General features: G+C 45.7%; 1 protein-coding gene across 5 annotated transcripts in view; it reads left to right on the top strand.

Moving 5' to 3' along the window:
* Positions 1-27,868, top strand: part of LOC144770244 (uncharacterized) — a 56,157-nt gene that overhangs the window by 10,978 nt on the left and 17,311 nt on the right. For all 5 annotated transcript variants that reach the window (XM_078654589.1, XM_078654588.1, XM_078654590.1 and 2 more), the window contains exon 3: positions 7,832-8,022. In XM_078654589.1, the coding sequence (XP_078510715.1) occupies positions 7,832-8,022 (191 nt within the window). The remainder of the gene's footprint in view (positions 1-7,831; positions 8,023-27,868) is intronic.

The following is a 27,868-nucleotide window of genomic DNA, read 5'->3' as shown; positions in this document are numbered from 1 at the left end:
TGATTGATTGATTGATTGATTCTCTCGCCTTTGCATGCTTGGGTCATGCCCAGGTGATTTCACTCATTGTTTGCTTGCGCTGGCCATCCCAATACGTCCAAGGTTCCTCATGGTCATCCTGGTCTGGCTTTTTATTTTGTTGGCTATCAACATCGTTTTAGGCTTTCAGGCCATTTCACAAAGCAGTGCTCTGTTCGGCACATACAAAGTGGCAGTTTCTGTCCGGTAGCTGTTGAGCTATGCCAATAGCTCTAACTCAAAAAATGCGAGACCTATTACATTTCTAATGCTTGTTATTCTTACCCTGGAAAAGATAATAATACTGCCTCTCTCTCAGCATGTCAGGGAGGAGGAGACAAAGCTGTAATTACAGTCAACTTATGTTAAATAAAATGTTTGGTTGCAAATTTTTCCCATGAGAAAGTCTACTCATACATCACAAATGATTACTACAAAGAACCTACAGAAAAGTCGACATAACGAGGGGCAAAATCACGATGATATGGTTCACATGACTGGCAGTCCAGCTCAGGAGATAGGAGTAGTGAAGGAAAACTCGGTCGGGACCAGTTATTCAACTATCATTACGAGGGCCAATGAGGTTTTCTCAGCCACCACGTTTTAGACCGCCAATGCCATTTTGGCCAAAAGTCCCCTGGGCTTTTCCACCGATTTCATTCTGGTATGTATATTATCCTTACAGTAACAATTGCGGTTCGTTTTTAGATAAAAGCGAAGGAAGAGGCATCTTAAAAAGACCAGGCTCATCACAGGTGCATTGGAACCCTCCAGCATCACCACCAGACACAGAGCCAGTTGAGGGAATAACAAGTCTATATCAGTCGTGCAATAAACTAATTATTATTCTGAGGGATAAAATATTAAACAGTAGAGAACATGACATTTACTTTTTTGTCGACAACAGTAATGGTGATGAGCTCATGATATACTCTGAACTCGCAATATTCTTTCGGAAATAAGGTTAAACGTTTTTTTCAATACAGTAAGATGTTTGTCCACCAGAAAACAACACAGGCCTTAAGAAAAATTCTACCTTCATCCCACCCCCACACTTGATCCCTCTAGAAGTGACTAATTTTAAACAGGTACTGCTTACGGATGTTACAATCTTAATCAAGAACCATAGACGCCCATTTTTTCCACTGCGAAATGGATTTATTTGAAGAGTTTTATATAGTGCTGTCGAGACCTGAGGGTAACAGAGCACGTTATAGGGAACCAAATCAGTCTAAAGAACATTGATTACAAAGTATGAGATCATTGGAAGTTGGATCAAAATAAATCATAGAGAATAAGTTAGCTCATTACCAACAGATCATAAAGCCGGCTGACAAAGAGGAAGCTATATAGTTGCTTTGCTTCTCTGATTATAGGAATGAATGACTAAGATGGTTGAATGATTATCAGAATTACTTGAAGATCTCCAAAGATCCCCTGCCCTTAGATTAAAATTGAGTAATAAACAAACCGCGAAAGAGGACATTGAAAACACAATTTGATTATTAAACTTGAGGCTGAGTTCCTACAGACGGACAAACCTATTTCGCAATATATGTATATTTGACCTAAAATACCCCAATTGAGATTTATGCCCAGGGGAAGATCTATAGTTTCTGGTATAGGCTCCATTCTGGAGCTGTTGTTCCAATTTACTGACTTCTTCTTGAAACCATTAATCAAGACCATGCCTTACCTCCTTCAAGACCCAAAGGATGTACTTAATCTTAAAGAAGTCCTATCCTTTAATCCCCACACCACCTTTTATATCTAGCATACTCAAACATGTACAAGTAAAATTAACCCACCAACACAATATGGTCAGAAGGTATGTGGTGTCCTCAGAGTAGGGCACTTGGGCCCGGCAATCTTTTCTAACTTGACCAGGTGGTTAGACACCAGTCAATCGGAGAGGACACTGGCAGGCCATCATGTTCAGGGCGGACCACATCAGGTCCCTCATTCCACTTCCTCAAACAATGATCTACTATCCGCATTATCTTGTGATGATGGGGCGCCTGGGCTGCCACATGTTTTTGAAGGAAAGTGAAAACATCCTTTAGCTCTGTATACACTTGTGTCTTGCCTTTACATGTAATGCAGAGCCTAGCTGCATATAGCATAGCTTATTATATGCGACGTTCTTGGAGTTTTTGCTTCACAGGGAGGCATTTTCTCTGGGCTTCCTGCCCTGATTGTGTAAAGTCTGGGGAAAACAAAATACCTGTCCCTTCATATTGAATGTCCTTCGCTTCTGGCCAGTCATAAGAGTTGATCCCTATCTCGATAGTTAAGAAATTTGGCAATGATGGACCTTGGGGGTGCCCCTGGCATAGGTCTTGGGGGCCAGTGATCTATGCGTCTCCTAAATGACCAACATCTTTGAGGAGGTGCCTGAGACAAAGTGGGTTAGTATCATTTTTCTATATCATCTTTGGTGCGGCCCGTCACTGTAAACTCAGAGAATCCAGTAAATCGGACATTGCTCTTTCACAAGCTAGCTTCGACGTCCTCAATGTTTGACTTGATATGGTGGAGTTCCACCTGCATTACTTTTACAGTGTTGGATTGATGTGGGTGGTCCTCCTCTGTCTGAGAATCTTTATTCAGCAACAGCGATGCGCATGTGTTGTTTGTCTGAGCGGTCTTTCAAATCATTCATTCTTTGCGTTAAAGTCAATCTTAGAATTTATGGAGGTGAGACTTGATTTCATCTCTCATAATAGGTCCTTGATGTTCCCCTACGAAAGGGAGTCTCCATCAGCTGTGACCTCTAGATGGGATGGGCAGACAACCTCCATTTCCAGATGTCTGACGCTTTTCCTGGCATCAAACACCAGACATGATTTTTTAGAATCAGACTTACCCATGGTGTGCTGGTGGGGGAAGGTGTTGGGGGATTCATATGCAGTCTCCTCGTGTCAGGTGTAGTTTAAAGTATGAGGCAAGTGAGCCATGGCTCCAGGGCCTGTGAGAGGAGAGTCCAAGCAAGCAGCATTAGTTGTGGTTCAGCTGCAACCCCCAATCCACAATCCTGTAGCCTGCGCTCCACCCTACCTCACCTCTCAGTGGGCTGCCCGACGTTGCGCCGCCAAGAGGCCCATCAATTTCACAGAAAGATTGGCTGTAGATAGGGTGTCCCCGTACCTCTATCAGCCACACTGTCCAGCAATTCCACCCTTGAGCCATCAGGGAGCGCCACAGGCCACTTGACTTCTGTCCACCGCTCCGCTGCCTATGCGCAATCCCGATCGGGGGAGGAGGGGCTCATGTTGCTGAACTTTACAGGATGGAGCCTGCAGTTTAGGAATCTATAGAGCACATGGCTACCCACGGGCATCCCAGCGCTAGAATAGGTATGTGGTCCACAGCTCCTCAAACAGGCTTTGCAGCCATATACTGCTGCCCTTGCCTGTGTAGCATCAAGCAACAGATTCTTCCGGACAACATATCGTTCCTGTCGATTTCACCTTCGGATGCTGGAAACTCATAGAGTACAGTACCCTGAGTCAAAGTTATTTTCTCAGATTTTTATGAAGTACAAAAGCAGATTTCTGAACGCGAGCAAGAGTACTTGCACACATTATGCTGACCTCTTGAAGAGAGGCTAGACAGCATGTAGAACAATGCAGTGATTGCTCGATCTCAATCAAGGTTTGGCCTAGCCAGTAGGTCTCACTTTTGAGATCTATTGTCTTTGTCATTTTTTTTAGTAATGCTGGACAGCATCCCCCATTGCTGTGCATGGCTAAATTAAAGAAAGTAAAAAGACTATTACATAATTGCGAAGCCTCACGCATGCCCATGGCTGCAAGCTGACGCAGCCTCTTTTTTCTTTTTACTCACCAATCCAACTATGATTGGCTCATAAAAAGAAAATAAAAGCATTTTTTAGGGGAAAGCGGGTGGCGGATCACAGAAGCACCCTAGGGGCCAAGAAGGAAGATGGAAACAAAACAGATGGGGGAAGCATGGTGGGGAGGGGGTAGAGGCACCACTGGGGTCTGGAAACAACACTGAGGGCACAGGGGTGATCAACATGAAGTACGGAGGGTGCTGGAGAAAAGCAAACTGGGGAGAGCGAGAACACATTAGTAGGTGGGTGAGGGTAGAAGCATATGGGGAGAAAGCAGCATGGGTTGGCGGAGCACAACGTAGCAAGGGAATCACAGAGGGTGTGAGTGAGGAGAAGCACCCAGGCAAGAGAGAGCAGTCCGGCGAGAGTAAGAGAAGTACACTTGGAAGACAGCTGGAAAACATATGCAATCTGATAGAGCATTTTAAAGAAAAAGAAAAAAGTAATGCTTGAAAAAGCGAGTATTGTAAGGACACGGTAATGTGTCCATGCTCCAGGGGAGGGACAAACAAGAAGAGGAGGTGAAACCCACATACACTAATGAATAAGAAGTAAGCAAATGAAAGTGACAATTAAGTCAGCCAATGACAAGCAATGGACATGCTCCAAGTCAACTAACATTACCCTTCTCAGCAGGCAGTAAATGGCCTATGTAGTAGTCTAGTAGGTGAGAGCAAAAAATGGGTATCTGGTAGTATACAGTCAGAAATTAAAAACAGCTTATCTTCCAGTACTGCTCACAACACATCTTTCCAAACTCCCTCCCCCGAGACACTTTTCTAACTGTTTGAAGACTTAAAATACATAAATATTAACCAAATAAAATAACATGTATTCAACTCTCCCAAACATGACAACCATGAATTTACATATGTAGGTTTGGAGAGGGTCTATTAAAAAAAAAAAAAAAAAATTAACATGCAGAAAAGAATTAAAAAAAAATTTGACAAACAAATAAGTTTTGTCTATGCAAGAGCTATTGGATTTGCCGATGTCGTTAGCAAGGTTGTACAGTAGCACAACTGCTAAACCGCATGGCTGGAAGTTATTTTTTTAAAAAGCTCTCTGACACGGCCAGCGCTAATTTTGTGGGACAATTATCTGTTTTTCTTGTATAGGGCTATTCTCACCCTTCACAAAAAAACTTTTCAGGTACAAATGAAAAGAATACTTTGTCTATAAACGTAACCAACAAAAAAATAAAATACCCATTTATACACTAATTTTTTTTATTGGGGCCAGGAAATGTGAGCCAAAGGCTGAAAGGTTCTGTGCAAAACAAAAATTAAACAATAATAACAAACATAAATGATACTTGGCATCCATAAATGCTTGTGAGGGCTTCAGTCTACTTAAAGCAGTCTGAAGTTCTCAAAAGCAAGAAGGATTATGGAATGGCTGTGATGTCTGAAACTCATAATTACAAAACAAGCATTCAAGGAAAAAATTAACTTATTTAATTATCTTACCTCTGAGCTAAAGTTTGCTGTGCTTGTCCCGCATGCAGACTGCGCCAAAAAGGCCTTGGAGAACAGGGAGTGCAACACTGTCGGCATGTTTGTAGCATCTTGAGACCCGTTGGTGTGACTTTTGGGTTCTTTTTCCTGGTGCGATGGGAGGGGGCAAGCAACCAAGGGGAAGGAGGATGAGGTGGTCGGCGAACAGGGCAAGCAACGACAAGGGTGGGGTGGGCCAGACAAGCAGCAACGTACAAGGGTGTGGAGGGGCAGGCTGCCATTTGAGAGGCAGGAGGGTAGTAGGAGGTGCAAGTAAAAGGAAAAACATATACATCTGAAATTGAATGTGAACTGGTCCAAATGTTAATTCTGAAAAATACATACTCTATAGAATCAGTCTAATATGAAGGGAGTATGTTTATAGCTTCATCATCAATAAAAGCGACAGGAGACCAAAATGTATGTTTTGGACACTGGTCATATGGAACAAAGTTTCGTTATTGCTAGTTCTTTGCTTTCAGCTCTGGGAAATACTAGGAAGCATGAGCTTCAATTTTGATGGTTTCAAGTTGTCTAGCAAGAAAAAGCACACTAAAAACAAGTATCACAATCCGATTGCAAGCAGCACAGAAATACCTACTAAAGAAATCAATCATTACTTGGTCCACGCTGTAGGGAGGAAAACAAACATGCGGAGACAAAGTGAAGCTAACACACATTGACACATGCTCACCAATAAAAAGGAAGATAATAATAGTGATAATGGAGCCAACCAATTGTGAGTAATGGGCGGGGTAGAAGCCCCTTTTTAAGAGTTAAAAAAATTATTTTTAAGGAACAGGTGTTATCTTAGGCAGACCTAAAAAGGAACCATATTTTTGTGCATAGGATAGTTTGACAGGTTAAATTATTATGATGTAAATTGTAGTAAACGTACAACAAATTACTTTATTTTACAGATGTCATGGCACAGGTAGACTTGATCGTGACAGCACATAACTTGAGAGTCACTGAAGACAGCAATATTTTAGATAACCATGACCATTTGTTTTTGTTGATACATTTTATTTCAGCTCTTTGACACCCAGGGGCGTGTTACCACTGCAAGGAGACCTAAATAAATCAACAAGAAGAGCAGTGCAAACTGTAGACTTTAGTTAGGAAAGTGTTGGGTTTATAGGTTTTTCCTGAATTTGATCTTGTCTTGTGTGTTTGTACGGTCAGGTGGAAGTGCATTCAGAAGTATATGTTTGGTGAAATGGCAGCTGTGAGACTAGATGCTATTTAGTTTAAAAAATCTTCAGATGGAGCACTAAAATGGATTGCTTGTTCCAAGTGCAGATTGTCATTTTTTTCCATTTGAAGAAAATTGGACATTGCTTATAAAATGCTTGGTGTACAGTACATTTGATCTTAAAATTCAATGCATTGCTGCACAATATGAAAGGGAAGAGTGGTTCTGATGTGGCCCCAGCAGCACCTCTGCAATGGTACGAGGATCATCAGAGCGTCTAGTCTTTGGGAGATAACCAAACAAGGTTTCCACTTCGTAGGGCAACATATACGCAAATAGGAATCTTGATTACAACACTTGAGGCTCTAAAGATATATTCTTGTTGCACTGGACCCTGGGTTTTTCACCATAGGCACCGGATGATGGCCAAAATTCCACTTTCCTTTGATTACAATGTGCTTTGAAATTTGTGGATCTTTTTTTATCTAATGCAATTGTGCGTTACTACAAAAATATTAGAACATTGGTAAGCTTAATTTGTGAGATGACAATGTTTTGAAAGCATTACATAGCTCATAATGACTTGCACGAATGAGTGAACTACTTAAGAGAAACACAGCTTCACTTATAATATTGATACATCTATTCATTTCAAATGATTCTTCACTCTAAAAGCACCTGTGATGAAGGGAGCCCAGACCCTGAGTTTTGGCCATTATCTCCCATCCCAGAGACGACCCCCTATTTTATGACTATCGCAATGGCAAGTATGAAAAAACTCTTTTTTCAGCAGACCGCTGCCACTCTATTCCTGTCATCATCCCATTTCTGTTGACGGTTACGCTTCCTATGTAGAACTTCTTGCTTTTATTGGCCCTTCCTCTACAAGCCCTTAGCTCATCCCATACCTGTTGGCTCTCACCCTCGTATGGATGATATCATTTAATTCCTATTGTCCTAAGTCCTGCCATCCACATATTAGCCCCATTCTTGAGGTTCTCACATTCCTTTCCCCAAGATTGTTCAAAGCATTTTAAGTAACACGTCCATTATTGAGGTCACTTGATGTCTACTGTCCCTCAACATCCCTTAGCTAAAGTACCCCTCTTATAATTTAGTTCTTTCTTCCCATTTATAAAATGCCATATGTAAGATCGCCATTAATTGGTATTCAATATTTCTTCCCTGACAGCCATCCCCACGTTTTCTGCTGCCACCCCTCAACACTTCCCCACCAAAATGATCAGTTTGTTTTTCTGTCCCTAGGTATGGCACTGAGTCACTGTACATGGAGAAGGAGGACCTTCTTCATCAGGTTATGGAGCTGGAAGCGGGAAAGAGCCTGCCAATGGCCGTTGAGAGCCACTACAAGGAAAATCCAGATGATGCAGTGGCAGTAACCATTACAGAGGAGACGCTGAGGAAAGCTCAGGAAGACAGCCTATGGCAGCAACCAGGTTTGGATACCCCTTGATTATCCTATAGAACAGGTCAAGCTGCCAGTGTGTGATTGACAGTTTTGCCTTATGCATCTAAATACAATCTGAGAGTCTTCAAAGGGGCCAGCCCGTAAATTACGTTGTAGTAATTTTCAAAACCCAAGTAGACATTGTCACACTAAAAAGTATTCTGCAATGCCTGTTGTCTATTGTTAGTGATACAATACTAGGTAAAGAAAACGGTTTTTATTCCTACAATGGACGACCCCTTTAAGAACAGCATTCTGTCGCACTGTATCATTGAAGGGAATAAAAGATGCCTACCAGTGCTCTTTGGCTCTCCTTACTATTTTTTCCCAGGGAGGCAGGTGTAGCCTGCATGCAGACGGAAGTGAAAAATAACCTTTTCTTTAAAAAAAAAAAAGCCGTAATATTAAAACTTTAATTGGCCCCAACCTATGTTCTTCATTAAGTGTATTTCCTTTTTTTTCACCCTTCACACTTTTTGGCAAAGGTCAGGGCTTTCTTTCTCTGGGCACTTCCCCTTCTTGTACAGTACTTTGCTTCTTTTGCCCCTTTTTGAAAAGATTGGGGCCTCAATTTATCTGTAACTGGATAAGGAAAGAGAAACATTGCCCCTTCTTCCCATGTTCTTGCCACTAGGCCTAAAGCATTACATTAAGTGGTGTTTACCCTCACACAACTTGACTGCCATGTCGGGAGAACTTTAATTCAGTGGGGGCACCCCTGTAAAGTACGTGAAGGGGCCACCCCTCACACCCAGACTCTTTCATCACAGTGGACCCATTGATCCGTGGGGAATGTGGGATGCTGTATTACGCTCCTGCTTTCATGCTGTGATTTTTGTCATTTTTGTGCTTCAATTCAACCCACGTCATTGAGAACCTATCTCTTGTTGGTTGTCTATGTTTTGGCCTGAACGAAAGGAAACTCCAACTTCAGTACTAAATGGAAGCTATTGTAAAAATCTAATAGTGGCCTAGGTGTAATCCTTGAGCTTGCATGGCCAAATGATAGGTATGTGAAGGTTTCTCTGTGAGTTTTGGATCCTTGTATAAATTGTTCAGGAGAAACATGCTCTATGCGCACGCCGTTCTATGTACCACCTGGAAGGAAAATCTCTTCCCCCTTTGGGTCTTGTACTACCATGTGACCTTTTCATCTTATCAATGTTATCAAAGTCCCAGAGGCACGCTTCTTCTTATCTACAAGTTTAAACACTTTCATTGTGGAGTGAATGATGCATCTAAAGCTAGGTCCTGGCCCGGGGGCGTGGCCTGCCGAGCTACGGAATGGCCGCTCTGTGAGTGAGCTCCGCCAGCCGATAAACAATCCTGCTTCTATCCTCACATCAGGAGAGCTAATGCCGAGCTAAACATCCACCCACCAACAGCGGAATACCTTAGCAGTCGATCGCTGCGACTTGCATCTGTGTGCTTCGATCTGGAGCCGAGTTGTGTGCTCTGCAAAGAGGAGGACGGCGATGTGAGCACATCCTGCCGCAGTGAGGGCGGGCAGACCTTGTAATCGTGCCCGCGGCAGCTGGCCTGGAGGTGGCCTCGGCCAAGGCGACTGCGAGGAGCTCCCTTCTCCCTGGTACCCCAGAGGCGGTACCAGATCCCGCTGCGGAACTATGCTGCCCCAATGTGCGCCCTGCTACGCACTACCCAGATTGTGAAGGTGAAGCATGGTGGCGAAAGTGTGGTGTGGTGCCCCGTGAGCTGAAAGCGCCATCTTGTAGCCGGGCCAATGCGGGGCCTCTGTGTGGTGATCTTTGGCGGCTCGCGTTGGGTCGGTGATTGGACCCTCTCTGTCCACGGGCGACAATACCTACCAACGCCTTCAAGGGACCTCAATCAGTGTGCGCCTTGGAACTGGTTGTGCTACACGCGCTATCTTGAACCTGTGGGCCTGGGCTTCACACGGCAGCCATTTTGCGAGGAGGGCCTTGTGGTGGAGTGCATGACGGCAGTGCCGAAAACATGCAGATCTCGAAGGAGGGACACTCAGGGTGAACCCTCTTGGCACCACTGAGGTCAAATCGATTGGAAATCCGCCGAGGAGCAGTCTTCATTTGGAGTGTGTGCCGATCTCTACGGGTGCATCCACTTGCTGGTCGTGGTGTTGGTGGACCCCCTATATTTCCCTGTGGGCTGGGACTGTACATTGACCCACGCGTACTCGACAAAGGCTGCAACGTGCGAGAGAGAGAACCGTGGGTGCGTGGCCTGCGCTGTGACGGGTGGGGAGGCCCTGCTTATGTGACTGGTGACATCAGCACAAGACATGGGTTAACAGGATGCAAAGCAGCCAAAGCTAAACTTCGACCAGCGGAGGACTACTAGACTTTCCGAATCGGACCACGAGGCCGGCGCTAGAGACCTACAGAGCAGCAAATGGAGGATCGAGGGGAAGAACTCCGCACACTGATGCTTGAGATGCGGTCAAGCCTGCGTAATATCGATTCCAAGCTTGACGCGCTCACTACCCAAATGGATGCCATCAAGACCCAGGTAGGGACCCACGAACATGGACTTGACATACTTGAAAATAAAACTTCCGACTTTCATGAATTTCAAGTGGAAACGAAGGAACAACTCTTACAGATGGACAGAGTGTTGGGGCTGATCCGCTCTAAAAACAAAGATTTGGAGGTGAGGTCTCGCCACAGTATCACAGTAATACCAGAAACCATGGCTATTGCCAAGATGGAGACCTATGTGGCTGATTTACTTCGGGAGCTGTTGACCACTCTGCTGTCTTTGCAGACGAGAGAGCACATCGTGCTTTGGGCCCTAAACCACCGGTCGAAGCTTCACCTCGGCCCATCCTGGCCCTGATCCTTAATTACCAGGACCGCGACCTGATTATGCGTCTGGCACGTGAGAAGGGGAAAATCACACACAAGGGTAACCAAATTTCCTTTTACCCAGACTGAGAGGTGCGAAAACCTGCCTGCAAAGCGACTCCTGCTGCAGGCCCAGTTCCCTACTCGTTGTTGTATCCAGCCAAGCTTAAGGTTACATATGACGGCTCTACACACTTCTTTACAGATGCTAAATCCGACCTCAAATCTGCAAAATGCGCCGGCGGTAAGCAGTCTAAACATGGCTCCAAGTTGGGGGACTCGGCAGAGACCCAGCTAAGTGACAATGATTGACAGCTCCCCTGTTATGCCTTGTTCCATGATCTGGTTGTTTAGTATTGTGTTTGATTTTGATACATCACGAGCCCCCATGTTAAGTTTCTTCCTTTTGGCTTGCTTCCCCCCGGCTGGGTGTGAGTGGTCTACCTCAGCGGAGGCCTGCTTGGCGGACTGAGAGGACCCTACGGCATGTCAGAAAGAGTTGAGGCATACCAGATTGGACAGAGTTACATGACCTGTCTGGACCCCAGCCAGGTCCTAATGCTCTGTGGATGGTCTATTAGAACTTTTCTCCTGTTATTGGCTTAGCTCTCAGCAGTATCTTGGCCACCCTTCCTTGGCTGGGGAGCGCACTGACGGTCCTGCACCCCTATGGGAGGATTCCCTTGTGCTAAATGTTTCTTTATGTTTTCATGGGAGGGTTATCTACAACCTGATTGGGGGGTTGGAGTGGGTGGGTGTTGTTGTTCTGTTTTTAGCCAGTATGACTCTTTGCTGCTTGTTTGTCTGCACCGGAAGGTCAAAGATTAAGCTGCTGCACTGCCCTTGTCCCTCTGCTTTCTTGCACCTTTTACAGTTAGGCACCACGTCACCAGTTTGAATTTTTTAACATGGAACATTCGGAGATTGAATGATGGTAGAAAGTCCAGGCTTGTGCATGCCTACCTGTTGAGACATAATATAGACGTATGTGTACTGCAGGAGACCCACCTTAACGTCGTGCCTGCCCCTAGGCTGAAGCATAACCGATGGAGCCACGTGTACTCCTTCATATATTCCAACTACTCATGAGGAGTGGCGGTGTTGATCCGGCGGGGCTTGGATTGGAGGGAAGGTGAACTGCAGAGGGACCTGGAGGGCAGATTCATTATCATCCTGGGCACATTGGGTGGGGCCCCAGTTGCGATAGTCGCGTTATACGGCCCATGTGGACTCCCCTAGCTTCATTTCATGACATCTGGGCTAGAGTTAAGGTGACTGGCTGCAGCACTATTATTTGGGAAGGGGAATGTGGGGGGGTTAATGAAATTTTGGATGATGACTTGGACAGTAGGGGGGCGGCCCGAGCCCTGCACCCTTCGGCTAGAGCAGCCCTGAACGCCATAATTTCAGGTGGTGATTTAGTCGACATCTGGCCATGTAGGCACCCTGAGATAAGGAAAGGTACCTGTATTTCTAAGCATCATGGTGCCTGGTCCAGATTGGATTTCTGGCTGGTGTCTCGCGATGTTGCCACCTGGACCAAGGGGATTTCTCATCTCCCTAGATCCCTGTCTGATCATACCCCATGTCTTTTGCAATTGGTGCTCCCCGAATCAACCCCTCCTCCCCCCCCCCACCCCCCCCACGCCTGTTCTCTTGGCGGTTACCATAACATGCACTCTTAGATTAGGCTTTTAAGGAAGAAATAAGAACAGATATCACTGACTATTTCACCCTCCATTCCGGTTCGGTGGACAGGGAGGCATCCCTCTGGGAGTCATTTAAGGTGCTCATTAGGGGTAAGTGTACCGCTCGCCAACTGGGGTGTTAAAAGGCCATTCGGGGTTCACTTGCCTCCTTGGATACTCAAATCAGGGGACTAGAAACACAATATTATTCCTCCGACGACTCTGCCACGTTGGCTCTTTTAAAGGCCAAACTGCTCGGCTTTGAGGAGGAAGCGCAGCATGAGGTTATGTTCCTTGGGAAATATCCTGCGGCGCGGCGATATGGAGAGGGTGATAGGCCAGGAAGGACGTTGGTGAGTATGATCCGGGCCCCGCGATCCACTGCTTACATTCCTGAACTAACTAGCACGCATGGAGCTGCCTTTAGGAGACTGGCGGGTATCCTGGATGAATTCTCCTCGTTCTATTCTAGACTCTGTACTGCTACCCAAGAGACATGCCCGTATGGCATGCAGTCCTTCCTCGATTCCCTAGAGCTACTCTGTTTCAGCCAAAGGCACAAAGATTATTTGGACTTCCCGTTTACTGTAGAAGATGTTTCTCAGGTAATTAAAAGTTTACCTTTAGACAAGGTCCCCGGGTCTGATGGCCTCACCACCGTCTTCTATAAAGCCCACGTGGAAGAACTAGCGCCGCATTTGATAGCGCTATATGAGGAAGCTCAAACTACTGGTATTTTACCACCAACCATGCGTGAGGCAATAATAATCGCTTTGTTAAAACCCGGGAAGCCTGAGACTGAACTTGACTCATATAGGCCATTGTCATTAATAAATGTGTATGTTAAAATTCTGGCCAAATTGATAGCCAATAGGCTGCAGCCCCTACTTCCCCTGATCGCTCGCCTCGATCAATCGGGATTCCTTCCCGGGCGGTCTACCTCCCATAACCTCAGGACTGTATTTTCATTACTACAATCAATCAATCAATCAGTGACACTTATAAAGCGCGCTACATACCCGTAGGGTCTCAAGGCGCTGGGGGGGGGGGGGGGGTGTGCCGCTACTGCTCGAACAGCCAGGTCTTCAGCTTCTTCCTGAAGGAGAGGTGGTCTTGGGTCAGGCGCAGGTCGGTCGGGAGGGAGTTCCAGGTCTTGGCGGCCAGGTAGGAGAAGGACCTTCCTCCTGTAGTCGTTCTTCGGATGCGGGGGACGGCGGCGAGGGCGTGGTTGGCTGATCGGAGGTGGCGTTTGGGAGCGTAGAAGTTGACTCGGCTGTTGAGGTAGCTCGGGCCTTGGTCGTGTAGGGCTTTGTGTGCGTGGGTGAGGAGGCGGAAGGTGATTCTTTTGTTGACGGGGAGCCAGTGAAGGTCTCTCAGATGTCCGGAGATGTGGCTGGTTCGTGGGATACCGAGGATGAGTCTGGCTGAGGCGTTCTGGATCCGCTGGAGTCTCTTCTGGAGCTTGGCGGTGGTACCGGCGTAGAGGGCGTTGCCGTAGTCCAGTCGGCTGGTGACGAGGGCCTGGGTGACGGTCTTCCTGGTCTCGGTGGGGATCCACCAGAAGATCTTCCGTAGCATGCGTAGGATGTTGAAGCACGCCGAGGAGACGTTGTTGACTTGCCTGGTCATGGAGAGGGAGGAGTCCAGGATGACGCCCAGGTTGCGTGCATGGTCTGACGGTTTGGGTGCGGTGCCCAGGGCGGGAGGCCACCAGGAGTCGTCCCAGGCGGAGGGTGAGGAGCCCAGGATGAGGACCTCCGTCTTGTCCGAGTTCAGTTTCAGGCGGCTGGTCGTCATCCACTCGGCTACCTCTTTCATCCCTTCGTGCAGGTTGGCTCTGGCGCCGGCGGGGTCGTTGGTCAGGGAGAAGATCAGCTGGGTGTCGTCGGCGTAGGAGATTATGCTGAGGTTGTGTTTGCGTATGATGGCCGCGAGGGGGCTCATGTACACGTTGAAGAGGGTGGGGCTCAGAGAGGATCCTTGGGGGACGCCGCAGATGACTTCGGTGGCCTCTGACTTGTACGGTGGTAGGCGGACTCTCTGTGTTCTTCCGCCGAGGAAGGAGATGATCCATTCCAGTGCCTTCCCCTGGATTCCGGCGTTGTTGAGGCGCTGCACTAGGGTGCGGTGGCAGACCGTGTCGAAAGCCGCGGAGAGGTCTAGGAGGATGAGGGCCGCTGTTTCTCCATTGTCCATCAGGGCTCGGATGTCATCGGTGGCGGCGATGAGGGCGGTCTCGGTGCTGTGATTGGCTCGGAAGCCGGACTGTGAGGGGTCGAGGGATCCGTTCGTCTCGAGGAAGGCGGCCATCTGCTTGTTGACGGTCTTCTCGATGACTTTGGCTGGAAACGGGAGGAGCGAGATGGGGCGGTAATTCTTGAGGTCGGTGGGGTCGGCTGATGGCTTCTTTAGTAGAGCGCTGAGTTCGGCGTGTTTCCAGCTCTCAGGGAAGATGGTGGTGTCGAAGGATGTGTTGATGATGTCTCGCAGGTGGGGTGCGATGACAGCGTCGGCCTTGTTGAAGACGTGGTGAGGGCAGGGGTCGGTCGGTGATCCGGAGTGGATGGAGTTCATCGTGCGGATGGTGTCTTCGGTGCTGATCGGGGTCCAGGCGTGGAGGGTGGTGGTGGGGGGTGGTTGTTCGGTCATGGTGTGCGTTGGTTGGTTGTTGAAGCTGTTGTGTATGTCCGCGATCTTGTTGTGGAAGTATGAAGCGAGGGAGTTGCAGAGGTCTTGCGATGGGGTGATGTCGTTGTTTCCTGCGCTGGGGTTGGAAAGCTCTTTCACGATGTTGAAGAGTTCCTTGCAGTTGTGTGCGTTGTTGTCCAACCGGTCCTTGAATGCTGTTTTCTTGGCGGCGCGGATCAGCTGGTGGTGTTTCCGGGTGGCAAGTTTGAAGGAGGTCCTGTTGTCCGGTGTCGGTTCCCTTTTCCAGACTTTCTCGAGGGCTCGGCAGTTCTTCTTGGAGCTCTTGAGTTCGTCGGTGAACCATGGGGCCTTCTTGCTGCCGGGTCTGCTAGGCGGGGTCCTCAGTGGGGCGAGCTCGTCCGCGCAGATGCTGATCCACTTCGTGAGGTTGTCGGCGGCCTGGCTGGGGTCCGCTGAGCTGGCCGGAGGGTGCTGGCTCAGGGAGGTGGCGAGCTGGTCTGCTGTGATCTTGTTCCAGCTTCTGCAGGCGGCCTGTTGCTGGTGGTGGTTGGTCGTCGTTCTCTTGAAGGTGAAGTGGACGCAGCTGTGGTCCGTCCATTGAAGCTCTGTGGCGTGGCTGAAGCCGATGTCTGTGCTGGAAGAGAAGACTGCGTCGAGTGTGTGTCCGGCGAGGTGGGTGGGGGTGGACACCAGTTGCTTGAGTCCCAGGTTGGCGAGGTTGTCGAGCAGGGTGCTGGTGTTGCGGTCGTTGTTGTTTTCCAGATGGAAGTTGAGGTCTCCCAGGAGGATGTAGTCAGCGGAGGGGAGGGCATGCGGGCTGACGAAGTCGGCGATGTCCTCGCTGAATTGTGTGCGTGGTCCAGGGGGTCGGTAGATCAGGGTGCCTCTGAGGGTGGTGTTCGGGTTGGTGTGGATCTGGAAATGCAGGTGTTCTGCGCTGGTCAGGGTGTTGTCGTTGCTGGTCGTGAGACGGATGGTGTTCCTGTGGATGATGGCGATGCCTCCTCCTATCTGGTTGGCGTTGCGGTCCCTCCGGACGATCTTGTAGCCCTCTGGGATAGCGATGGCGATGTCCATCCAGACGTACAGGCCGCTGCAGTTTTTCTTGATGCTACCAAAGCTTTCGATACGCTCAAATGCCCGTATTTGTTCCCTATTCTTGGCCGCCTGGGATTTGGCCCGCTTTTTATTAATCTTATCCGTTTGTTATTTACCAAGCCAACGACTCGGATCCGAGAAAATGGCCTCATGTCGAATCTTTTCCCTATTTCCCGGGGCACAAGTCAGGGATGTCCTCTGTCCCCTCTGCTTTTCGCGATTGCGATGGAGCCCCTAGCTGCGCGTATCAGACAGCACCACACGGCCAGGGGGATTGGGTTTAATACCAGAAGACTTCTCATCTCGTTATATGCTGACGTCGTCACATTATGCATCACTGACCACACATTACACCTGGAACCCCTTCTGAGAGAGTTCATTAGATTCGTAAGATTGTCTGGTATCTCCTTCAACAGGGCTAAGTCCGTTTTGTTCCCTTTGACAGACACCACTGCTCCGGTGATCTCTAAGTTTCCGTTAAATGGGCGGACAAAACGGTTAAGTACCTGGGCATTTGGCTTAGCCGGGACTTACAAGAGGCGTGGAATTTAAATTACGGGCGTGCCATTACCTGGTTGGAGGAGAAAGTCGCATTGCGGGCTAGACTCCAGTTATCCCTGGCAGGGAAAATCGCCCTAGCTAAAACGGTAGTATTGCAGAAATTTCTTGCTTTATTTGCTAACATCCTGATTCCCCTCATTCATGCCTTTTTTAAGTACCTCAGATCACTGATCGTTTCACTGGTATGGGCGGGCGGGGCGGCTCGAGTATCCTGGGATTTGCTGACACTTCCTCTGAGCCAAGGTGGGATGGGTACCCTGGATATGCAGCTATACGCCTGGTGTGCTTAGGCCCAATTCCTTCACCACTGAGTTCACTCAACACCTTTCCGACCTCATGTACCCATAGAGACTGACGCAGTGGCGCCTGTTCCGCTCCATGTGGCGCTGTACCAACCATACCGCTGCCCCGAGACGGCATAGACACCACGGAGACTCTATGCTGGGCGTGGGACGAACTGCGGTAGAGGGCGGGCGCTCCCATATTATATGTCCCTTCTATACCGCTACCACACAATCCTATGCTACCTAATATAAAGGAGGGAATCAGCAGAACAATGGCACAAAAGTTGAACCTACGCACCCGCAGACCTATACCCAGGGAACACATTTCGAACTCCCCCCTCCCCCCATGCCTCCACAATCCCCCGGTTACAGAAGACGGACAAACAGTGCCCTTTGCTGAAATGTTCCTATTTCATACGCTTCGGGCCGCTTGTCGCTCCCTGCATGACAGCTTTCGGGAACCCCGCCATCTCTGTCCGTGTTAGAAAATCTATTAAGCTCACCTTCGCCCTGTAAACTTGTCACTCGACTTTATACACACATGCAAAACACGCCGCCTTTAGCAAAGCCTAGGGCATTACTGGGGTGGAACGATGAGCTTCCCGTTCCGCTCACTGCGGTCCAGCGGTCGCATTGCTGCTGCCGGCTCACTGAGTTATCCTCCAATTACAGGCTTCGCCTAATACACTTCAAGTTCCTCCACCGATTTTACAGGATACCTATAGGCCTGCACCGTACAGGGTTGAGGGACGTTGAAAGCTGTTGGCGCTGTGGGTTTACTTCTGCTTCTTTTCTACATATGGCATGGGATTGTCCGAGTAACGCCGTTCTGCTCCACAGTTTTCACACTGATCAATCCGATCATTGGCGCAACTGTGACCCCCACTCCCCTGCTGGGTTTGCTAAGCTATGTTAAAGACACACCCATTAAGATGCGTAAACTGCATGCATTGCTTCTCCTGATTGCCAAGTGCCAAGTTGCTGTGCACTGGGGGAGGAAGAGGGTGCCTTCCATTAAGGAGTGGATCAGCAACGTCACGTATGGTCACTCCAAACTAACCACATTCTGGGAATTAATCCCCCCCACCTCAAGACCCAAAGACATTTGGGAACCATTCATCACTTGGGCCCGGAAGAGGCAGTAGTCAGATGGGGACACCTCGATGAATACCGGGTCGATGTGATGGGACGATGTGAAATGTTGTTGCCGTCGTTCTTAACAGTTAACCCACTTGCTGTGCATATGATACGAGGTGATGCCCTGGATTTGTAGCCATGTTCCCCTATGTTGATTTCTTGATTTGTATGGCAATGTGGTGATCATTTACATATTTTGTTTATTATTAGTGGGGCGGGTACATATTGTACAACACTTGTAATGTTCAGACTATGCAGCTTTACTCCTGAACATGCATTGCAAGCAGGCTGGTTAGTTGTTTACTGTGTTTCTATTTTTTTTGGAACATGCCAATAAAAAGAATTAAAACATTTTTTTTTTAAAGGCTACGTCCTAAAAGAAGATAGCTGGGTATGTGTACAAATTGATCTCTCTGTGGTTCAGCCAGTCCTCTGTCAGTGTCCTTGTTGCTTTTGTTTCCACACTAGGAGCTTTTGTAATACCTATGCTAGAGAAGTAGTATTCTAGCTTACAGTTTCTCTCAGATTTTGGTTCAGCAAATCATTTGACTTCAGACAAAACCCTGTGTCCCCAGAGATGTAACCATATACCTTAATACTGGGCTTCCTTGGTGATTTTGTCCAACATTCTGCTTCTTTCCTGAAAAACACAAATATTTCTCAAATCTCTTTGATCTTGTTGTCTAGACAAGTTACAGATGATGTTTTGAGATGGAGTTCATGAAGAAGTGAGGAGGAGTTCTTTGCAGCACACATTTAAAAATAAGACAAGACAGCATAACCAGATGTGACACCCCCTCCCCCACACTTCTTCAAATGTTGCACCACAGCCTGTGCCTTCCCCTCCTAATAATAAAGCTAAGGTAGATTCAGACATTTACTCCCTTGAAGGGAATTGGGTGTTCTTGCAGGAGACAAAAGCAACCTGTTCTCAATGCTGGCTTAGTCAAAACTAAATTATCTATTCCTCAGTGTTACTATGCATTGGATAAAAAAAAAGTCAGACAGGAAAAAAAATCATATCGAAAGGCTTTCCTTTCTTTCAGAGAAAATAAAGAAGAAACAGTGATATTCTGTTGCAGTTTCTGAAACTGGTAGAGTATAGAAACTGCAGAGGAATTTGTTCTGAGTTTGTGAAGGGTAAAAGTTGCTCTTTGGCAGTTGAAGATCAGTTAAGACATGAAATGATGAGGTGTTGACGTGCTTTTCTGCAGGTAGCACTCTACTCCGGAAACCAAACAGGACTAGTGGGGAATTAGTATAGGGAAATTTGAAATTATTTTGAGTGGTGGATAGTTTAGTCTGTTATTTGGTTTTGAAAAGGAATAGTGGAGGGATAGAAGAGGGAAGGTTCTTGAAAGTTGTTTGGGGGGAGTTAGTAAGTAAGTAAATTGATTGATTATTTAAAATCCTTACAAAAAATAATTGCGCAATTATGGACATTTCAATTAAGATAACTCATTAAAATGTTTTTTAAATAACAGTAAACCTTTAAAATTATACACACGCATTATAAAACTCTTTTATATATCGCTAGTTCCTATGTTTAAAAGATTGGCAGAGAGTACAGTCAGTTTAAAGATTAAGATTATATCATTCTAATTTTTTCCATGCAACTTTTAAAAAATGTGTAAAAGCAGGGTTAATGAGTACATCGTCCGGGCAAAGACACTGAAGCAGTGCTTGTCTACAAGTCCTTATCGCTCTTTCATTGAAAAGCCTTTTTAATAGAGTTAGTCTTTCATTTTTCAGTTCTGGACAAAGGCACAGAAGATGTATAATATTTTCCTCTCCAGCTTTGCACAACCGACATGATATGTTATTTTCGAGTTTTTCCCAAGGTAGTGCATGGGATTCTCCTGGCAAAATTCCGAATCGTGCTTTCATGAATATATTTTTATTTACCACACACAACAAGAAAATGTAATTAGGGTCAGAGGCCAAAGTTTAAAGACAACTGGAATATGTAGCCCCTAAACTGACTTGTATACACAAAATATACTCCAGCGTCTGGAAAAGCAGAGAACAGCAAAAGGAAGCTCCTATGCAGAATCAAAATTGTGAAATGACAACAAACATACAGATGTATATGTATGGATTCCCATCATACACCAAGCCTGGTGAGTAGCTTCATCATTTGGGTATCCTTAGATGCACATGAATGACATACTAGCTCTATAAATATCGGAGCTTCCGAATGTCAAATAGGTATATCAACCAAGATGAGCAAGATCAAATATGTGGGACCAAGTTTTTTGATTTTTTAAATGCAGTGCAAACATAATGAAATGTGAAGACATAAAATTGGTGCGTGAACAGACTAGCAATTCTTATTAATGTCCGTCACGATCAAGGATTAAAAAACGTGAGAGCAAGGACCAGTTTTGATAAATAAGGCCTCACCCCACCTGGCAACAGCTCAGGATGTAGGAGGCACCGCTCTATCCGTCGGTACCTCGGACGGTCTGCAGAGCCGTCGGGGAGGTGGAACCTTATCTTCCTTATTCTCAAGGAAACTGAGGATATTGAGAGAGAAACGGGACTGTGAGAAGCAATACTCACACTATATCCTTTTCTGAAGTATTGTAAATAGCAGTTTATACAATTTTGTTTTGTTGAGGTCCTGACGAAAGCACATGGCTTTATCTTTTGCCACTAAGTGCTGAAACATGTTGACCATCATTGCTTAGGACAGCTATTTATCAAAACTGGTCCTTGCTCTCACGTTTTTTAATCCTTGATCGTGACGGACATTAATAAGAATTGCTAGTCTGTTCACGCACCAATTTTATGTCTTCACATTTCAGTATGTTTGCACTGCATTTAAAAAATCAAAAAACTTGGTCCCACATATTTGATCTTGCTCATCTTGGTTGATATACCTATTTGACATTCGGAAGCTCCGATATTTATAGAGCTAGTATGTCATTCATGTGCATCTAAGGATACCCAAATGATGAAGCTACTCACCAGGCTTGGTGTATGATGGGAGTCCATACATATAAATCTGTATGTTTGTTGTCATTTCACAATTTTGATTCTGCATAGGAGCTTCCTTTTGCTGTTCTCTGCTTTTCCAGACGCTGGAGTATATTTTATATTTTTATTTACCCACGACCATGCTGTGTCCAGATACTGCTGAGGCCTCTTCTTTTTGTAAATATTTATTATGGACCAAGCGTGTTTCCTTTTAGCAAAGGTCTCTTTATCGCTTATCAATGATAGGTGATCTGTTGTTTTGTTCACAACTTTTTTGAAGGATTCCTGGTTTATGGTAGTAATCCAAACACTCCTGACCCCAAATGCGTCCAGAGCCTTGTTCAGATATTTCCAGGTAGAAGATTTAGTGTTGCCCTCAATTTCTTTCCATAAGAGCTGTGAAATTAAGTTCTCCTTATCATTTTTTACTCTGTTCCATACTTTGATTGTATGAGCCATTCGTGCATATAGTTGGTTATTCAAGCCGAATTCCAGTCTGACTTGGGCTTGTGAGGCATTTTTTGGTAAAAGAAAGAGGGACCGATACGTTTTGAGACGGCTTTATTTATGATTGTTGCATCTTTTCCGTTTAACGCCTCACTTCCATAGGTTAATGAAGGTAGCAATTTCGCCGATATCACCTTAAGTAGCGGTCCGTAAGTTAAATTGCTAGTAGATTTTTTAATTATCCCAAATGCACCTGCAAGTGCATTTGCTTTCCTGGTGATATCCAGTTTTTGAGGGTTAAAGTTACTGTTATCGTTAAATATAATTCCTAGGTATCTATAGTTTTTAACTTGCTCCAAATGTTCCTTTCCCAAGAACCATTTTGAGTTGTACTTGTTCCTTAGGTTTTTTGTAACAACCATAATTTTGGATTTTGACTCATTTATTACCATTTTGTTTTCTGTCGCATATTCCTGTATGCGTGTTATTAACCGTTGCAGGCCCACCTTTGTGTTACTTAGAAGAATGACGTCATCTGCATACAGTAGGTTAGATATGTTTATCAGCAATCTTCGGTGGGTGTGCATTTATGTTGTTTAAGGACTCGGTTAAGTCAGCTAAAAACAGATTAAATAATAAGGGAGCCAATACACATCCTTGTTTCACTCCACCTAACGTTGGTATTTCTTTAGTTAATGAGTGACCATTACCGATACGTATTCTAGCCCAGGTTTTTGTATGCATAAGACGAATTAGGTATAGTAGCAGGGGGGAATACCTTGAGCATGTAGCTTTCCCAATTGGCGTTCTCTGTTTACACAGTCAAAAGCTGACTTAAAATCAATAAAGCATAAGTATAAGGTTTGGCCATTTATGATTGTTTTGTTGATTAAAACTGATAGGGCTAGGATGTTGGTAGTTGTTCCCAGTCCTTTTATGAAGCCGGTTTGGTTTGGCGGGAGAATGCCATTAGTCTTTACCCAGTCAGATAAAGTTGTTAAAAGATGACTTGCGAATATTTTTGCATCGGTATCCTGTAAGGTTATTAAACGATAATTTTCTGGTGACGTCCAGTCTCCTTGTTTGGGGGGAGTTCATAGCAGTAGGAGGAGGTTTGGGATGAATAAAGGGGAGGTGGAGGGCGACGAGTCAGAGGGGAGGGTTTAGAACGGCTTGTTTTGGGAGATCTAAATAGTGAGGGGTATAAGCTGATGCAAGGAGGGGGAGAGGAGGGAACAGTCTAAAGGGTTATTTGGGGGAGCCTAGTAATACAATGGGGTTTGGAATGAGTGAGAGAGTGAAGGTAGAATATATATTGAGAGAGATATAGGGTGAGAAATAGGGTAGTGCATTAGAAAGAGTAGTACAGTGATGTTTGAGATGAGTCCGAGAGTGAAGGTAGACAATATATTGAGAGAGGTATAGGGTAAGAAATAGGGTAGTGCATTGAAAAGAGTAGTAGAATGAGGTTTGAGGTGATTCACTGGAAGTAGAGGATATATTGCGAGAGGTATAGTGTGAGATATAGGGTATTGCATTGAGGATGCTGAATTAGAAGCAAAGTAATACATTTAAAGATACATAAGTACATATATGTATAAAGAAGGTAATGTATGTAAATTTAAATTGTATTTAATAAAAGTGTTGCTGTACTTTATTTTATTTGTTTTTATAAAAATAAGTTGTTTAATTCAAAAGTGAATCAATTGTAGATAGTTATGATAAAAGATGTACTTATTATGCAGTCACCTATATACATGTTAACATGGACTAATATAACCATAAGTAGTATGTACATTTGTTAAGTAGAACTAACGAATATCTATATATTTAAAAACATTATTACACACGTTTATACAAAGCAATACATATATGTAGGTACACATTTATAGTCCAAATAAATGCTTTTATACAGAGGGATATGCTGTATATTTGTGTGAGGAGTTTATGGCCAACTCTTTTTTTTAATTTTATTTTTAAAATATTTTTTATTAACATGAGCTCATTTTTCATAGACAAATGACAAAAAATAAAGTAAGAAACAAAAAACACACACTGGGGGTCTAAAGCTGGGCCTAGTGTGCTCCAGACGACAAAATGACAGAAAACACACTGCTAACCAAGTCAGTGGGCATTGCTAAGGCTATACAACATTTAGCTTACTCATGGGGTGCCAAACAGAGCAAAATATATATTGGGATTCACTTCAAATATAGAGAAGACCCATACAGAGAGCAGTTGGATGTCCATCAACGTCAGATGTAGATCATATATTCTCATTTGGTCATCCAGATAGGAATGGTATGTCCCATGATCATTGGGACTGATCCATAACCTAGGGTTGTCTGGGTCTCATCTCCAAATGCAGTGAAGACCATGTGAGCAAAGGGATCGTGATGGAGTCCAGTGCAGTGCAAAATAATAAAGTGTAGTGAGATTAAAAAAGGATAGAAGATCAATACAAAACTTTAATATAACTTGATCACTCCCTTAATAAAAACCAAGAACAGTGCAAAGATGCAGTCTAAGCATATAACTGCATATATTCGGCCAACAAGTTTCAGCTTGAGGGGAACCAAATCCCGCGGCTTTCTTCAGGGCCACAGTCCTTAACGTTTGCTACTGCGTGTCAAAAAATATGTGAAAAATTACTAAATCAATCAAAGGATACAACTGTGTCGTGATACGTTTCTTTCAATCCTCTGTATCAACCAGTGTCGATTTTATCTGTTCCTGAAAATAAACAGAAATATTTTACATGAATCCCAACAATAAATATGCTTATAGGTCACCAATCCATAATAAGGTAATTGCAATTTATTAGCTACTATGTACTGACCTGTATTGTACAGGGAACAAACCTCACCTCTCCTGGAACCTTGCTCAGGATAATATGAGGCCCCGCTCTAGAAAAGGTAAAGAAAGGGATGAGGGAGAAGCTTAGGGTTAAAATAAACTAGTCTACCTCCTGACTACCTGCACTGATACCCTTATAATCTTAACACCTTTTCGAGCGTAAAACCAGTCTCTAACTGTGAGATAAACAAACCCTCTCACCAAGTCAGTCAGAAGGAACCATCTCCGGCTGTTCACTGCTTTTTCTAGACTAGAAAAATATTGTGCCTGATTACTTTGTTGACAAAATTGTCTTAAATAAAGGGGTAAACAGGAAACCCTCTCTATAGATTTATAGTAACAAGTCACCTCTAGTATCTCGTTTCTCATGTTAATAGAAGTGACAGAAAGAAGGGGGATAAGAACTCTTGCCTCACCTGTCCGTCGTTGCCTCGTAGCTTACAACTGAGCTTGGAGGGAGGCAACGAGGGGTGAATTCCCGCCGCTAATGAGGGTTTGAATGTGGGTGGGGCTTACCTCGAGGTAAGCGCTACCTATTTAACACGTCAAACAAAATGTATAATAGGTAAGATGCCTTATTAGTGAGAATTAACATTGTTTACGACTCTCCTCGGGAGCGCTGCTGTAGCTTGCGCGGATCCGAACAATGATCACTGTCGGTTCCGTCTGAGCACGCTCTCTCGCGAGATTGACACGGAGGACTACAGAAACGTGTCATTACGCGGGCGATTGTAGTTCGTGATCCATTCCCCAGTGTGGCGCCCGAAGAAATCCAAAACGAGTGTGACAAAGGTAAAAGATAGACGCGCTCAATCACCTCCTCTTGATGATCATACTCCGAAGAACCAATGTCTGATTATTGAATGTGGCAAACGTCCCACAGTCGCAGAAAATGGCCCGTATACCGATCGGACAATATCATCCGGTCAGGAACATAGTCATTATTAGTACGAGACATGAAAAGCTTGTCTTAGAACCTTACGATGTCAGGGGCAAAAGACAGCCTCTGTCTCGTGATGAGGCTGTATCAAAAATACTGTGGGGCAACCCAGTCAGATTGGAGTGTGATGGTGTATATAACCTTATCCCAGAGTAGAAGTGCAGTCTTGCCTGTTAAAGGACAGGGGGTGTATAAGCTACTTGATAGAGTGCAAACCACGATGCAAGTATCGACCATCTCGTGGAGCTGATGATGTCAGCTGCATAACACTCTACGCCCTACACAAGGGGGAGTAGGCCCCCTGACGTAAACGGAAAATAGAAGAAAATAACCCCTTTAGCTCAAGGCTGTCCAGGGTATCTCATCATTTTATTTTTTATTTTATTTTTAAAACCTTTATTGAGTCGATCAAAGCAGTACATGCGCAGGCCTACAACCACGGGGGCTGGCCGCAAACTCTAGAAATAGAAACAGAAGCATTGTACATGTTCACGGCTCAACGAATAAGCACGGGGTAATCATAAGACACAGTTGCAGGCACCACGAAATACAAGGATGAAAGAGGTTTCATGTTTTATAGTTTGAAGAAGCAGCTGTGGCTATATCATCGAAGGCATCACATTACATAATAAACAAGAAGAGACGGGAGGGGCGTAACCCTCCACGCAATCGGGAGTCAGTGATGAACAATACGGCCTAAAACACACTACGCCCGCCGATGGCAGGCCAGGAATAAAGGTCAAACAATAGCAAGCACTGAGACGAAAGCATCACCCGAAAAACCCCACCCTTCCGAGACAATAAAGTGGAGGCAAGTGCAGATGCCCAACAGAGAAAGAAATGAAAGAAAGAGATATAGCCAACCCTACTAAGAAAGGAAGAGAAAAAGGGACCATAGAACAAAACAAACTAAAATAACAAACCCCCCCCCAACACCCGCCACCCTACATCACCGTAATGGCTATGGCCTACCCCACTAACAGCGTGCCTGTCGCCCCAGAATCACCCGAAAGAAGGAAAGTGAAAGATACATAAAAGAGGAGATCGAGAGAATAAGTTCCCGACCTCCGTGACCCCCCGCCACTAACGACCCCCCCAGGACAAGTTATCCACTATTGTTCCCTCCCCTTCCCCCTCCTCCCCTGTAGAGGGACGTTAAGCAGTTATAGTCACGGGCAAGCAAATCAACAAAGCCATAAGCAAACAACATTGCACCTCCCAATTGCCTTATTGCAGCTCAGGATAATGACCGTACCATACCGGTACCAGGATAGAAGAGGCGTCTTTTGAATGGTTCGAGGAGAGGGCAGGATCTACCGTCGTACAGTCAAATAATACCAATGCAAGGGGATAGAAGTGAGCAGGACTTACACAGTCAGGACTATTGGAAGCAGGGTGTTGGTGCTAACGCATAATAACCAGGATAGACAAGAAACAATACAGTCCGCCCACCAATACAGTATGTGCCCGCTGTAACGCAAAACTTTAGAGAAACGCCCACCCTTGTAATTTGAACCGGGAGAAAACTCGGTGAGCAACCTAGGGAAGAATGGCGGGGAAGCCAAGAAAAACAAGAGAAGAGCCCAAAAGAGGGAAGAAAGAAAATGGAGGAGGACACCAGGACAGACCCCCAGCCCACACCCGCCCCCCTCCCCCACCACAAAGAATACCCACCCTATGTAGAAAGCTAAGAGCAATACAATAAAAGTAACATGAGTGGGTGCAATCTTCGCCAGCCAACCATAAGCGCAACAATGACCTAGGTGAAAAGTCCCGCACTAGCCGCACACAAAAAAAACAGCACTGCGATTCTTAACCCAGGCCCGCCCGGACCAAAGTATTGATGCAGCCCAGATCCGCTACCACAGGTGTGAATGAGTCAAAAATACCAGACTGGGACGAGGATGTCATCTCGGGGCACGGTAGTATACAATAATGTCGATCGAAGGACGTCGTCATCAGCATGCCCAAGGGCTACCAGGGAGCGCAAGTGGTGGTGCTCCCTCTTTACCACCAGTCCAAAACAAAGTACAAAAGACATGTCGTAGCGCCACCGTCACCCGTCGCTGTAGATCGGCTAATGTTGAAAACAAAGCAACGCTCCTGGAAGTAGCACCCTCGTAAGATCTTCCGTCTCCGCCGTAGGCGCAGAACTCCGCGCAGTATTGCTGCCCCCCTGGCAGGCCTGGGCACACAGGGTGCCTCCATCCGGCCCCGAAATCACAAAGTCCCGGGGTACTCATGAGTCGTCAGTCAAGAAGCCCCATGCCCCACAGCCTCTAGTGGGCCACCCATCGGTGCGGAATCCGCTCCATCGAGACGACCCCCCGCACGCCGGCATCCAGGGCACTCTCCA

The sequence above is a fragment of the Lissotriton helveticus genome, chromosome 7 (genome assembly GCF_964261635.1).
Source record: "Lissotriton helveticus chromosome 7, aLisHel1.1, whole genome shotgun sequence".
In the NCBI taxonomy this organism is placed as follows: Eukaryota; Metazoa; Chordata; class Amphibia; order Caudata; family Salamandridae; genus Lissotriton; species Lissotriton helveticus.
The sequence above is the reverse complement of the archived record's forward strand: the minus strand, read 5'-3'. Positions and strand labels throughout refer to the sequence as shown.